The following is a 16,127-nucleotide window of genomic DNA, read 5'->3' as shown; positions in this document are numbered from 1 at the left end:
AACAACAAAACATTTTTGGGGAGAGAGGAGAGTCATGTATAAATTCTGTTGAAATGACACAAATTTAGTGGGCTGGATTTTATAGACCCATTGCCTAGCAGGTATTTGGCATGGGAACGAGTAAAATACAAGGGGTGTCCAGCTCGTCAGCATTCTACCCACCCTAATGTTAAATAAATAATGCACACTCAAATGAGCTTATTATTAAGCCAATTAATGGGAATATTATACTGTCCAAGCTATAAATGTTGCAAAGTTGGGAGTGTACTTGTAGAATGAGAGGCAGGAAGTTAGAATTTGGTGCTTTAAAATGCTAGGGCAGGAGGGGTGGGAGAAGCATTGCGGATCCCTTTAAAAGATTATGTGCTTTTTCTGTGCTAGACATTTAAAAATGGGTGTCTGCGAGCAGCAGCTTGAAAGTTTGCCAGTACACAGACAGCACCCACATTGAAACATTTGTATTAAAAGGCCAAGTTATCAGTTAGCAGGCCAAGCAGCAGATTTCACCCAGTCAACAGGCTTTTGAATTTAGCCAATCAATTTGAACCAGCTACTTAGATACGAAAAACCTATTAAATTTAAGTCTGATCATTTGGACAACATAGGACTAATCCCTTTGTAAGGAATATTGAGTGTCATCAAGAGTATAAAAAGGGGGCAGCCTGCCCAGGAGTGTATTATGGCTCTGGGAAGGGCTTCTTTTGGCCACTTTTCTACCTCAGTGATATTTATTTACAATCAAAAAGTGATGTGTTTTTTAATATTTTTCTGTAGAATTTTTGTTAATTTTATTTGAAAAGTTCACAGAATCATGTTTTTTCTCAAAGCCTCTGAAACCATATCCTGTAAATTCCAGCTCCACAATGCTAGTTTCAAAAAAAAAAAAAAAAAAAAAATTGCATTTCTACATGGATGGCTAAAGATTAAGGCACAACTGCAATCCAACATGGCTGACAGTGACTCTGGTTAGAACTCTGCTGTTTTCTGTAGCTATCCTTGGTAACTACTGGGTTTACATGGGGCACTGCTGTTACAAATCTAATAATCACACACGCATACACAAACACACATACCCCCACTCACAAACTTTGTTGACACTTAATTGAATACAGCAACGTACACCAGAAATCTTCACTCAATACGCCTCTGCTGATGCCTGTCCTCACAAAACAACATTCCCCCTCACTGACTGATGAAAGCCACAAGCTCATGAAACTGGCTCACTGCCAGTCCATGATGGCAGGACTGATGTTTGAGGAGAGGTTTGAATTGGTTAGGATATTATGTTCACTGGAGTTCAAAAGAATGAAAAGGGGATCTCTTACAAACCTATAAAATTCTAACAGGACTGGATAGGATAGGTGCAAAAAAAAAAAAAAAAAAAAAAAATTGCCAAATGATGGGGTAGCTCAGAACCAGGGGTCACAGGCAAAGGATTGAGATGAGGAGAAGTTTCTTCATCCAGAGAGTGCTGAACCTGTGGAATTTGGTACCACAGATAGCAGTCGAGGCCAAAACATTGTATGATTTCAAGGAGTTGAATACAGCACTCGGGCTGAAGCGATTAAACAATATGGGGGAAAAGCAGGAACAGGCTATTAACTTGAGTGATTATAAATGGTGACTAGACACGAAGGGTTGAATGGCCTATTCCTGCACAAGCTTCCTGAGCAAAATCCATAATCACGTATCTTTTGGAACAAGCAATCAGAAGCAAGGAAAGTCACTAATAAGTTCCTTGTGACAAACCCAATCTATCAAATTGCAGATTTTGAACTACAATTTAATAATTAACCTTGCTAAACAGGTTCAGGACAGTCAAGGCCTCCATGCAGTCAACTGTCACTGCTCAGTGCAAATCCATTCTTCACTTGTGGGGGGACACAAATAATGCTGCACATCATGGAGGGTTACAGACTACATGGCATACTACGAGAAAACGCCACTGCTTCGCTTCCTTAATTCACATTCATTAAATAAAATTGGTTTTTAAAGCAAGCGTACTCAAAAAGTGAACTTTTTAAAAAGTACCAGAGCTATAGCATCAATGCCTGTCATTCAAGTAGTTTCCCCAAAGTTTGAAAACATCACACAATATTTTAAAGTTTGTTGATTTTCATTAAAAAAAAGTTAGCAAAAAAAAGGTGGTAGTATACAACCTTACTAAGCATACCTTCTGAAATTTCAAATTCATTTCCATCATTAATGGCAACAAATTAATAAGCAACGTATGCTAACTAGCTCAAAATGCAAAACACAGGAGATCCACTCCCTCCCTTATATTTCAAACATAATTATTGGATTTTCAAGAAAATTACCATGGTGTTGCCATGTATCAGTTAGTTACTTACATTCCAATCTACCGTTAAGAAATCTGCATCACTAAGATATTCACTAGCCCGTACAACGTCTTCTATGTCGCTGAAGAAATCAAGGTAATTTTGGTGAAGATAAAGATTGAATAGCTCCTCAGACATATGTGAATTTTCAATCACCTCCTGAAATATGGATCAGATATAAAAATATGCTTAAAAACTGATGTAATGTGACGCTATAAATTTTGTTAATTTTACCAATTTATTCTTTAAGTCTATGCTCTTCCAGGAATTTATTCTGTTAATTGGCAAACAATTCCAAGCCTCCTTTGATAGTATCTTGTCCTAAATGCCCAATACAAAGCTGAAATGGAAGTTTGGGCAATGCTGAAAATTTGAATTGACAAACGTAGAAACAATGCAAAGTATGTGAATATTTGATATGGCCCACCCACTCCCACCTTCAATGTTTCTGCCTAGGATTAATCTTACCTCAGGATGGATCAGAAGTGGATCCCTTTCATGCTCAGATAAATGGATTGGTAATGGATTCAAATTCAAGTCATTAGGCAGCTCTCCTTAAAAATAAAATTGGTCATTAAAAGAAAACTGACCAAGTATAAATAAATACACAAATTTGTGAGATACCCATTTCAAAAGCTGGATTTCTGAACAGAAGTATGGATTAGAATAAATTGCAACAATCTACACAAAGTTAATAAAAACAGAATTTGCTGGAAAAGCTCAGCAGGTCTGGCAGCATCTGTGGAGAGAAATCAGAATTAACATTGCAGGTCAAGTGACTCTTTCGTGGTTCCTCCAGTGACACACACATCCAATGAGCGAATAAAAGAAAAAAAGATCATTTTTACCAGAGAGAATGGCAAACTTTTTCCTTCTTTGAGGTCTGACGGCTTCTGCAAAAAGATTCATAACCACAAGCTGTTCAGCTACCTGGCAACGACATAGTTGTGGGCATGCAGAAGGCCTTTGTTTTCAACAACTGAGCACCACTTCACAAACCATCACCTACTTGTTGTTGGACAAATCTCATTCCTTATGTAACTAACTATCTCCTTATGTAACCGCTGTCTCCAGCCCATCAAACAAACAGCACTTACATCTCACAATGAGTGTTAGCTAACATGTTTTAAAAAGTGCAGTCATACTTTCCACAATCTTTGGTTTTCAAATCAGTCCTTTTCCCATTTCAATCCACAATTAAAAAAAAAATCTAACAGTCTTTATAATGATTCTTCAACTCTAACGTCTTGTGCATTCCCACTTTCTCACGCTACCATTCATATTTTCTTCATCTGGGGCTCATGCACTGGATTTCCATCTTTCAAGACCTCTGGCTTCTATCTGCCCCTGCTTCTTAAATAAAAAAAAAAAAAAAAAAACTTTGTTCAAACTTTCGTGACCCCTCTTGGTATTTGTTTCTTTGGTTCAGTTTCTATTTCTAATTACAATACTGTGAAGTAACCAGTGATCCTGGGTATGGAAGAATTTTCTTGAGGAAAGGTTAAGTAGATTTAGGTCTGTAGACATTGCCATTTATAAGAATGAAAACTGACCTTGTTGAAATATTTAAGGCTCTTAGGGGGCTTTATAGTGTAGATGTGGAGAATTTGCTTCCCCTTATGGGATAGTCTAGGAGTAGAGGGCATAAATTGCAGAGTAAGTGATCATTTATTTAAAACAGAAACGAAGAGTAATTTATTTTCTCTAAGAGTAGTGAATCTGTGAAATTCTTTACAGAGTGCTGTAGTCAGCCATGATATCACTGAATGGCCGAGCAGATTCGATTCGCTGAATAGTCTCCTTCTGTGTCTTACAGCGTTTCTACTAAATTAACACATGCTGTTATTGAAAAGTTATGTGCAATTGATCTCAAACACTACCATCACATGCTAATACATGGAAAAATAAAATAAGTTACTGTATAAACTGAAGCCAAACAGGACTCATTCTACAGGTCAAATCTCAATTTACCAAAGTAAAGGAACTCTAAAATCAAGACTTTCTGATCCAGTTTAGCAACTCAACACAGCAGCTGGTGCTTAAAATTCAATCAGTTTAAGTATTCAAATTTAGACCATATTCTAACCTAAACCAGCAAATCAAAAAAAAAAGCACAGTACTTAAAATGAACATAGAGTTGATTAAAAAAAAGACACTTGCATTTAGATCGTGCTTTTCATGATCAATGTCTCCTAGAACTTTGCAATCAATGAAGTTTGTCATTGTTGTAAGGTAGGAAGCACATAAACTCTCAAACAGTAATACAATATTGACTAGAATATCTGTTTGTGATGTTGATTGAGCAATAACAACTGTCCAAGACACTGGAACAACCCAGCCCGTCAAAATAGTGCCATGAGATCATTTATATGCAGCCGACTGAACAGGGAAGTCTCGGTTTAATGTCTCAAATGAAAGACGGTGTCTTGAGAGTGCAACACTCAATCTGAATTGCACTTGACTGCCAATGTCGATTTTTTGCACTCAGGCCCTGGCATAGTATTTAAACCTGGAGTCTTGTGAATCAGGAGGACAGAGTGTGACCAACTGAGCCAAGACTGGCACAAATTCAAGGATACCAGCAACGTATTTTATACAGTTGCAACAGACATACAGGTAGTTCTGCTATAACACGTTTCATTAACGGGAATTGGCTGTAACATGATTGATGAATAGCGGACGCTGTTTGGATAATGCGAACTTTCTGCTGTACAGATATAGCAATTTCCTTTGGCGTGATTTTCTATAGCACAAGGTCAGGCACGAATGCAACTATCGCGTTACAGGAGAACTACCTGTATGTCAGGAAGCAATATTTAAGAATGGCTAAAAATGTATTTCTTCCATCAGTAGTCACAAAAGAAAAATGTGGCCAATTCCAGGTTCTGTCATTTTTCTGAATCTATAAAATAAATAGGGGAAGGAAGATCTGCATTGTATATAATGTAACTTGTCATTTCAAACTTTTTCACTACTGTTTAGTTACTTCAGAAGTACAGCCACTGCTCTATTTTGTAGCCAATGAAATAACGCAAAGCAAAATTACATGACCTGTTTAACTTTGTTTTGATGTTCCTGGCTGAAGTCAGGAAAGCATTTTTTATTAAGGAAGTTAAGTTTATTAAGGCATACTTGATATAGAAAAAAAGTTCAGTTTTTGTCATCTATGATGAGGATTTTCTAAGATAAAAGGAGACATTGTGATGAATCCCATTAACGTAGTCAGGACTTCCTTCTGATGAACGCAGGATAAAATCAATGATGTTATAAAAAATTGACTTGTCAAGGAAAACTGCACAAGAACATTTCAGGTGATGCCATTAAAACATTCCTTCTCCCAAAAAAAGAGGCATTTAATCTCATTTAAAATAGATTTAAGAAGTAGATCATGCGTAAATAAATAGATCATGTGTTAAGAATAATTGGTAATATGGGGACAGGACCAATATCCATTACAAACTGACTGACTCACAGTTACCTTGACTAAGTATCATCATGACTTTCTTTCTGTAAAGGTTCCATTCCATTCTACCAGTTTCTCTGTCTTATCTGCTCCGATAATGCCACCTGCCACAGGGGTGCTTCTGACATCTCTTAACCAAGGACCGCAACCACTGTGACTGACAGGGTCCTCAGCCTTGTCTGACCCATTTCCCACATATGTCCTCACCCATGTCTGACATTTCCATCACTTCTGTCTCATCCCTTACCATTGCTCTCAGGACAACAACAGGCATCCTCTTGTTCTCACTTTCCATCACACCAGCCTCTGCATTCAAAGATCATCTTCCACTATTTCTGCAACCTCTCACCGTCCTCTCCTTTGTCAGCATTCTGCAGTGTCCATTCTGTCCATAACATCCTGGTGCACTCCTCCACACTCGTAACACTACCTCATTCTTCCCCCCATGGCACCTCCGATGCAACTGCAGAAGTTGTAATACTTGTCCTCCTACCTCCTACTACCTCACATCATACTTCGTAGCATTACAAGTGTAAAATATTCTTTAGTTGATCCTATTCAAGAAGAAACCAGTTAGTCATACTTCACTTCAGGATATGCCTACTCAGATCAATTAATGTTGAGGCCTTAAAATAATGTAAACCTATTTAATTTGGGCAATTAAATATTGTGTAAAATAGGATATCTGCCCTGCTCATATACAAATGCAGTGAATCCTGTACAAATTGACAAATTCAAACAGATTTGGAAGAAGCTGTCAAAAAACTTGTTCAACTTACGTTTACAATAAATTATTTTTCCCAGAGCTCGAAACAGGAAGAGAGATTGGTCCTTGCTTCCAATGGTGTGCAGGCCACCTCCCTTTTCATTTGCCTTTGAAGATTTTTCTTTATGTTTTCCTCTTGAAGACATGCCTGCTTTTATTAAAGTTTTTCCTTTATAGTTCTGTGCTGAATTCAGTTCCAATGGGCAGCCTGAGTTGTCAGAAGATTACCATGTTTATGTGCAGGCAGATATACATGCAGATGAAGTACTGCAATTATGAAATACGTCGCAGTAGAAATCTGAAGAAACCACTGTGTAGAAGCTAATTGGTTAAATTAGGGAATATCATTTTAAAATTGATTACCTTTAGCATATTCTACATTTTAGGATTACGGCACACAAGAACAATTTAAAGTAGCACCAGTTTCAGTGAGCTCATCACTGGAATGACTCATTACAAAGATACAACAACTGACACTACTACATCATTGTTCATTGAGGTCTTGCACAGAAATTTAATTTGTTCTTCCTTCCTGTTAAAGTAGGGGTTCATACTGGAATATGGTTTCACAAGCACCAAAAGCCCATGGTGCCCTGAAAAAGTCACTAATCTTCAAAGTTTAACTTACGCAATTCACAGTGGCAGGCTATTTTTATTGTGGAAGCAACTGCAGCTCATTGTGATTCTGTTTCCATACAATTCCCAGATTCCTTTGTTGCAAGTATCACTGTTAACTAATCAGAAGCAGAGCTGATTTCTTCTTATGCTTCCAAGTTCAACTAAGACTAAACAAATTTACCTGCTATTTATATCCCTTGCTAGCAGAGAACAACTAACTAGAACGTTGAACGTCCCTACAAAGTATGGAAGTTTGCCCAACCAATCTGTTTAAATATAGTATATGTCTGTGCACATGTGTAGTTTTAAGTCTTTCCTTCATAAATTCCCATTTAAGATGCCCATATTAAAAAAAGGTCATACTTTAATTGCAACTCTTGCTTATAGTGGTGTGGTGCCTCATTTTTGCATCTTCTAGATCTTCCACCTCTCCTGTACCTCTGCTCCAAAAATTCTACTTCTCTTGTCATACAAGATTTCATAATGTTTATAGCTAAATAGCAAAACTTGAGGCACATTGCAAAATAAAGAATGCACAACTTTAAAGTGAGGATCGAACAAGCTCGTGATCTGCAGCTTGGTTACATTCCTCTCTAACTCTGCATCAGCTGAAGGATACATTTGGTAGTAATTCCCATGGGAAAACTCAAAAATTATATATTTTGTTTACATTCTCCAGTTAAAACTTTTAGGTTCACTCTCATGTACTTAGCGCTTATGATTCCATACCATTGGCTTTGAAGGTGGGAAGGGAGAACTATAAAATCAGTTGACCTGTCCACCACCCAATTCTCCCTCCCCATTCCCACTGCATCGTTACTCGTGATGGGGTGGCACAAGTGGCCGACACACTGCAGATCAAATTGATGTCTTTTGGTGGGCAATTAATCATCACAAGGGGCCCCATCCTGTGCTTACCTAGTGGCAGGGGTGGGGGAATAGTTTCCTAATAGAGCTAAAAAGGACCTTTGGAGGGCACTCCACCCTGTCAAGGCACGTGTCCCCTAGATTCCCCCCCATTCATGACCTCTCAAAACGTTGTCCCCTGCCACCCTAACACCAGGAGAAACATTTACCCACTTGCAGAATTCGATCCAGCACAACTCAAGTGCCGAGTGCAGACCAGCATTTGTCACCACTCTCATTGGTGTTGCCAGTGCTGAAGATTGCTGGCCTGAGACTGGCCAGCAGCTGAGTCAGGACTTCCTGTCTGAAGGGAGGAAGTCCTGCCTCAAGTTTATTAATGACAAATGGATCATTAAATGGCCACATGGCAGCTGTTTCCTTCCTTGGCAGAGCTCCTCAGCCTAACCTTTTAGCAAGAGGATGAGGACTATGGTGCTCTGAGATTCCAGCCCTTAAATGCTACAACATGCTAGGTTTTAAAATACACATCTTTCAAGTTTTCAGTTATTTAATTTTGAACTATTAGTTTACTAACTTAAAATAATCACTAATTCTGTATTGTTAAAACTATTTACTAAGTTGACTTATTTTCAATTTACCATTGTAAATAATTACCTTTCACTGAAGTAAACTGAAGGTTGTTTATTGCACTTCTGATATCTCCTGCGCTGCCTCTGCAGAGCAACTCTAGTACAGTTTTGTCAGGAACAGTAGTCTTCCCATCATTCTGCATTGCAGGATATTAAGAAAATTATTTTACCTGTGATTTTTATTTGGATAAAAACATCAAATTCACTACCCAACTGATTGCTATTATTGACAGTAAGCAAGACAATCTGAACATAACAAGAGTTACAAATCAACAATTAATTGAGCACAAGATATCCATTTTTAAAAACAATTAACTTAGCAAATACAAGTGTGGTTATAAAGGCAAAGTTGAAAAGGGTATGGAAAACATAATTCTAACAACATATTTACAAAAAGGTATTCAAGAAGAATATTCAAGTACAGTTTGTATCTCGATTATCCGATACTCTCTGGTCCAGTAAATTATGGGCCAGCACGCACAATACTTCAGTTTTAAGTCAGCACCTATCTCATTCCCTCCATTACAATTTTAAGATTCATTCTAAGAAGTCAAGTTTCGACTTACAGAATGAGTTGACTATTTACTGCTGGTTAGATTTCTTCTTCTCTGTAACTCTCAGAACTCCACCAGGAGGTGCTGGTGATCTGAAGTGCAAACTCAAATTTGTCATTCAGCTCCAACCTCATCTTCCTCAAGACAAGTGACAGCTAAGGCCAAGATGGCCAGAAAGAACAGCCACACAAGCCACAAACTGAGTTTTGGTCTCAGTGTGTGAGGTGTGGCACAGGCCAAGAGCCTGGACTGTACTGGACATATAGACTCTCGTGGTCTGGAAAATTCTCTGTTCTGCAAAAGCCCAGTCCTGATACTGTTGGACATGAAGTTACAACCTGTAATTACTGAAGGAGCTCTGATTTGAGATGCAGAGGTATTTTAACTAGCCTAGTATAGAAGTAAACATCTATAATCTTTTTTCTCAAAGATCATCTCCTTTAAATTTGGAATCAGCTCTGTTGTTCTTCTCTGTATATACCCAAGACATAGTGCCCAGAATCAAATTTAGTACTCTCAAGTGAGATCTGATTACATCACTATAAATTCAGCAAATTAGCAGCGAGCTACTGACACTTAAAATAAGTTCCAAAACAAACCCTTTCAAAGAAGTCAGGGTGAGTACTGAAAAAGTTAACACTGTTAAAACTTACCTTACTAGCCTCTTGAGAAGCTATTCTATTTAAAACTCTCAACATGCTTGTGTGAGCCACAGGATTAAAACTGCCAAAAAAACAGGGGAACATATTCAATATAATGGATCATGGCAGAAATGGAAAAATCTTGATTTAGAATTCATCAGGAATGCAATAATTAACATGTGATGAGCCCTCACAGTAGTTTTTTATTAGGTGTGATTTGAACCACACAGACCAGCACATTCGAGGTTCAATCTTTGGTAAAACCAAAATAATCTCATTTTAGCCAGGAATGAATGAGATGATAGAATTGAACTCAGCAAATCTCAAACTAGGCAGAAGGATAACAAAAAAAAAGTCCATAATTTGTTATTTGTGATGTCTAGCCCTGCTTAAAAAATGCATATACTGGATGGGGACAGGATCAGACTTGCAGGGAGAGCTAGTTCTGGTTGCTTGGGTAAATAGAAGTTATGGCAGTAAATAAACTGTGGGAAACAATTAAAGAAATTATTCACAATTTTCAACAGAACTATGCTCTTTTAAGGCAAAAATTAGTGACAAAGATTCACTAATGGCTTGTGAAGAACAAGTACTGGATATTAATTTCTTATGGGGTATGAAAGAGTCAATGCAGGTAAGATGTTTCCTCTGGCTGGTGAGTTAAGAACCAAAGCACACAGTCTCAGGATAAGGGATAAGTCACTTAAGAATGAGACAAAGGAATTTCTTCACTCAGAGGGTGATGAATCTTTGGAATTTTCTAACCTGGAAAGCTGTAGAAACTCAATTATTAAGCATGTTCAAGACAGAAATCAATAGATTTCTGAATACTAATGACATCAGGAATATGGGAATAGTGCAGAAATGGCTTGGAGGTAGATGATCAGTAATGATCTGATTGAATGGGTTAGCAGGCTCAATAAGTGAGTGCCATACTCTTGCATCTATGCTCCTATTAAAGGAAGACTCTTATAAAGTTGTGAAGAACAAAGTCAGCCTGAGGATTGGGGAAGTTTTAGAAATCAGTGAAAAGGGACCAAAAAGTTAATCTATTTTTGCCTTTTTTAAATTGCGAGAATCAAGTAAGCTAGCCAGGAACAGAAACAGATTATATTCTTTGTAAAAGCTTGTACAAACAAAGTACAGTAGCTAGTGTAAATGTTAGTGCTTTAGAGATAGAGACAGAATAAGCTGTGAGAAGTGAGGAAATGTCAGAGACACTGAAAACTACAGTTCCTCTGTCTTCACAGTAGAAGTCACAAGGGGTCAATGAAGAGCAAGTAACTTAAAGCAATCAATACCAGCAGAGATAAATACTGGAGAAACTGAAGGGCTAAAAGCCTACAAATCACCAGAACATGATGGCCCGTATTTAGGATTTTAAAAGAGGTAGTTGTAGAGATGAAGAATGTACTGGTTATAAATTTTACAGAATTTCCTAGATCCTGGAATGGTACCTCAGATTGTAAGATCGCAAATGTAACATGGCTATTGAAGGAAGGAAGACAAAAAAGAAAACAGGTTACTACAGGTCAATTAATATGATACTAGTTAATTAGGAAAATGCTGGAATTTATTAAAGAAGTCTTAACAAAGCTCTTAGAAAAATGAAGTTGTAGTACAATCAAAGCAAGTATGATTTAGAAAAAAAGTCATGCTTAACAAATTCGTTTTTTTTGGACATGATTCCAATAGGTAGACAAAGAGGAGCTAAATATGTAGTGTACATAAATTTCCAAAAGGCATTTGAATAAGAAGGTACTAAAAAGGTTAATATGCAAAGGTAGGTGCTTGTGAAGTTGGGGTAATACATTGGCATGGATGAAGAATGGTTAATGAGCCAGAAGCAGAGAGTTGGAACAGGGTATTTTCAAGTTAGCAGGCTGTTAATTAGTGAGGTGCTGGAAAGATCAGCACTGGGTCCTTAACTACTTGTATTTACAAATAAGTAAGTGAACAATGGAAAGCACTAAAAATGATTTAATATTTCAACAAAGATATTTTCATTTAAAAAATGAAACCTCATAAGGGAAAATGGCTAATTAAGGAACTTAAGGATAGTCTTAGATTAACTTTTTAAAAACTCTTTAAATTTAGTTTAAACACTTGGCTAGTGTTTTCTTGTATAATATTTTACCCCTTTTTATCAAATTTTTGGTTGCTTTCTGGTGATCTCTAATCTCTCTTGATTCTCAGGCCTATTACAATTCTTTGTAATATTATAAGTCTCTGCCTTTGAATAAATATTATCCTGAATAATTTTCAGGGGAGGAATGTGCAGCAAGTCAGCACTATGAAGCAGACAGGGAGAGGGACCTGTGCGACAAGGACAGCAGGAGATTAAAAACTGGCAGCAGCGAGCCCCTTCAGCTCATTTCTACTTGTCAGTACTGAAGTGTAACACCACAGGAAAACAGGTATGGGATTGGTAGGTATTCCTTCAGTGTCTGTTTTGAATGGTGAAGTGGCTTAAAAATCAGGAAACTATTATAGTTGCAGAGTACAGTTTAGAAATTCATCTTGAAAATATTTGACATCCAATTTAATTAATTAAAATCAAGAGACAAATGACTGGACAGCCAATGTTTTGCAGTTGTAGTACGTAGGAGCTGATGATTGCTTGGGTGCACTGGCATCCATATCAGTGGCAAGTGTTGGCTCAAGACACTTGAGATTTAGATAAAGTAAGTGAATTGGCAAAAACATGGCAGATGGAATGTAATGTGGACAAGCAAGAAGTTATTAACTTTGGTAGTAAGATTGCATATACTTATACAAAGAAAACAGAAAGTTAGCTTGCAGGTACAGAGAGCAATCAGGAAGACAAAATTAGGTGCTGGCCTTAATTACAAGAGGATTGGAATACAGGAATAAAAAAAAAAAAGTCTCACTGCAATTGTATTTGACTTGATTAAATCATTCCTGGAGTACTGTTTGCAATTTTAGCTAGCATATCCCAGGAAAGATTTACTTACAATGGAGGCAGGTTATTACATTGGGTTACTACACTGGTTCCAATAAGACGGTCCTATCATATTATTAGATCTATATTCTCTGGAGTTTAGAGGAATGAGTGGGAATCACATCGAAATACAAAGAAAGACAACAAGATCATTCTGTCTGACTTGGGGAAACTAGAACACAGGGGCCCTGACTCAGTAAAAGGGTTAATCATTTCAGATACCACAGAAGAAATTACTTTTATTCAAAGAATTGCAAATTGTTGGAATTCTCTAGCCAGAAAGTATTATGGATGTTTACTCAAGGCTGAAATTTGTAGATTTTCAGTCTCTCAGTAAATTAAGGGATAAAGGAAAAGGGTGGAAAGTGGAGTAGAGACACATGATCAGTCATGACCATACTGAATGGCAGAGCAGGCCCAGAGGGCTGTGTGATCTATTCTTGCCTCTATCTCTCAATATGTTTTGCTTGGTAGTAATGCTTTTCATATTGATTAACACCCACAGTCAAGGCCACACATGAAGAATTGATATGTGGGAAAACTGCTGGCAAAAATGAGACACTATCTAAACAGTTGTGATCAGGACAGAAAAAATTGTTGCCATAAAAGGTAAAGTCTCCATAGTTTTAGCAGACCACAGGGCTGCTTTTTTGTTAGTTAGAGAGAACTGATGATGGTTTAACTGGAGGTCAACATGCATCAGGTGCGGGAAGAGATTGAGAAGCAAAGTCCTTCATGGTAATCTCAACTGGTGCAGAAATTGAACACACACTGTTAGCTTAACTCTACATTACAAACCAGCCATTCAGCCAACTGAGCTAATCGACTCCTGATACCTATAATAACAACTCTGCAGTTTTTATTACCTTTAATTTGCTACTACTTGTGAACATTCTAACATGCACTGCAGCAATTTACCACGGCTCCTCCAACGCCTAGAAGGACAAGGATAGCAGATGCACGGGAGCAACAACACCTTGCAAGCCATGTACTATCCTGGCTTGGAATAGTATTAGCGTTCCTTCACTGTCACTGGGTCATAATCCCGGAACTCCTTTGCAAACAGAATTGCTATTGCCAATGAATGTAGCAGCTTAAGGAAGTAGCTGATCACCACATTTCACAATGTTAATTAGGGACGAGAAATGAATGCTAGCCTAGCCAGTGATGCCCATAACACATGATAGAATAAAAGAAAAAAACAAATTTAAAACTTACTCATTTTTCCAATAAACAAGTTGCAATTTATAACATTTTTAAAAATCCAGGAAATAATTCAACTCCAGATCATACTGCTTTATTATGTAAACTAAATAAAAGGATCAGGAGAACCTATTTAAAAAGACATACTCCATCACCTAAACATAGATTTGTCATTAACAGTACAGTTAGTACTTGCCTTATGTTCGCAATGCCCAATTCCTCTTGAATATCTTTAGGGAAGAGTAACCGATGACCACTGTCTTGACTAACACTATCAGAAATTATAAACACCAGTGGACACCTTGCTACTTGCACAAACCTCCTATTAAAAGAACAGAGCATTTAATATTTCTTTCTGTGCTCAGATTTCATGTTCTAACAACAGATTTTAAATACTCTTCTTCCAATGGAGTATACGTATTTACCAAAGATTCTTATAATACGGGTTTGTTGAGTATGCTAGCACAATGTTTTAAGTCATCTTATTCTGCACTGTACTACTTTAAGCTTCTGTAGTCATTTTATATACTTTATACAAAGAACAATTGAAAAACTTTTAAGAACATTGCCATTGACTTAAAATAAAATCATAGATTCACAGAATCTCTACAGTGTGGAAGCAGGCCATTTGGCCCATTGTGTCCACACTGACCTTCCGAACAGCATCCTACCCAGACTCTCACACCCCGCCAAACCTAACCCTGTAACCTTGCATTTCTCATGGCTAATCCACTAACCTGCACAACCCTGGACACTATGGGCAATTTAGCATGGCCAATCAACCTAACTTGCAACAAAAACAGAAGTTGCTGGAAAAGCTCAGCAGCATCTGTGAAGGAGAAAACAGAGTTAACATTTTGGATCTGGTGACCCTTCCTCAGAACTGATGGTAGCTAGAAAAATGTTGGTTTATATGCAGAAGATGGGGGGGGTGGGGAAAGAGGTAAGGAGTAAACAATAGGTAGGGATAGAGCCCAAACAGAGGAAAATTGTTGGACAAAGGAGTTGATAACTATCTGGCTGGGAGGGTGAATAGCTGTTAATGGAGACTACTAGTGACTAACAATAGCTAGTGTGCAATGACAGACTATGGTAATACAAGGCCTGGTGTATGGGGGAGGGGGCCAGGACAAAGGGGAGTTCAGGCCCTAAAAATTATGTAACTCAATATTTGTGTCCAGAGGGCTGCAGAGTCCCCAAGTGGAAAATGAGGTGTTGTTCTTCCAGCTTGTCCTGAAGCACTGCAACAAGCCTGAGACAAAGATGTTGGCCAGGGAGCAGGATGGTGTATTAAAGTGGCAGGCAACTGGAAGCTGAGGGCCTTTTTGGCAAGCAGAACGTTAACGTTGATGTGGATTTCTCTTCATAGATGCTGTCAGAACTACTGGGCTTTTCCAGCTACTTCTGTTTTGGTTTCTTTCTTTTTTTTTTTTTAAAATCCAACCTAACCTGCACATTTTTGGACTGTGGAAGCTGGAGCACCTGGAGGAAACCTACACAGACACTGGCAGAACATACAAACTCCATACAGACAATCGCCAGAGGGTGGAATCGAACCCAGGTCCCTGGGACAGTGAGGCAGCAGTGCTAACCACTGCCCCTATAAACAAGACTTGTAAATGAAGATTGTGAAATATGCTGAACCAAAACCATTAATGAATCAGATGTAAATTAGTGTCAGCTCTGAAGAGTCATCTAGACTTTGAAATGTTATTTTGCTCTCTCTGTGGATGCTGTCTGACCCACTGTGATCTCCAGCATTTGTGGTTTTCAGACAGATTCCAGCATCCAACAATAGTTTAATAGGTAGACTTTTCCAGTCAGTTGTGTACCTTTGGATTATGTGTAATCTTATTGGTTCAGTGAAAACGACTTTAAGTATGGAGCGAGAGAACAATCACAGGCATGTATCCAACTACAAGTCAAAAGTGATTACAACTCATTCAGCTAAGTTGCAGAATGAGTTATTTGAGGTATAATCACTTCGGGACTTGTGAATTTTATCTTGAATGTATGCCATGCTGATCTATGAATGTGCATAAGATGAAATACAGGAATGTAAGTTTGTTTATAGGCTTAGTGTAG

At 37.9% G+C, this 16,127-nt stretch overlaps 1 protein-coding gene across 5 annotated transcripts in view; it reads right to left on the bottom strand.

The window, feature by feature from the left end:
• Positions 1–16,127, bottom strand: part of rad17 (RAD17 checkpoint clamp loader component) — a 52,375-nt gene that overhangs the window by 11,983 nt on the left and 24,265 nt on the right. For 4 of the 5 annotated variants that reach the window (XM_048595176.1, XM_048595175.1, XM_048595179.1 and 1 more), the window contains 6 exons: positions 14,239–14,364; positions 9,890–9,959; positions 8,708–8,819; positions 6,582–6,776; positions 2,808–2,893; positions 2,352–2,498 (listed from right to left, as the gene is read on the bottom strand). In XM_048595176.1, coding sequence (XP_048451133.1) covers positions 2,352–2,498; positions 2,808–2,893; positions 6,582–6,776; positions 8,708–8,819; positions 9,890–9,959; positions 14,239–14,364 — 736 coding nt within the window. The remainder of the gene's footprint in view (positions 1–2,351; positions 2,499–2,807; positions 2,894–6,581; positions 6,777–8,707; positions 8,820–9,889; positions 9,960–14,238; positions 14,365–16,127) is intronic. The other variant, XM_048595178.1, reaches the window with a different exon arrangement.

Source organism: Rhincodon typus, chromosome 3 (genome assembly GCF_021869965.1).
Source record: "Rhincodon typus isolate 14 chromosome 3, sRhiTyp1.1, whole genome shotgun sequence".
Classification (NCBI taxonomy): domain Eukaryota; kingdom Metazoa; phylum Chordata; class Chondrichthyes; order Orectolobiformes; family Rhincodontidae; genus Rhincodon; species Rhincodon typus.
The sequence above is the reverse complement of the archived record's forward strand: the minus strand, read 5'-3'. Positions and strand labels throughout refer to the sequence as shown.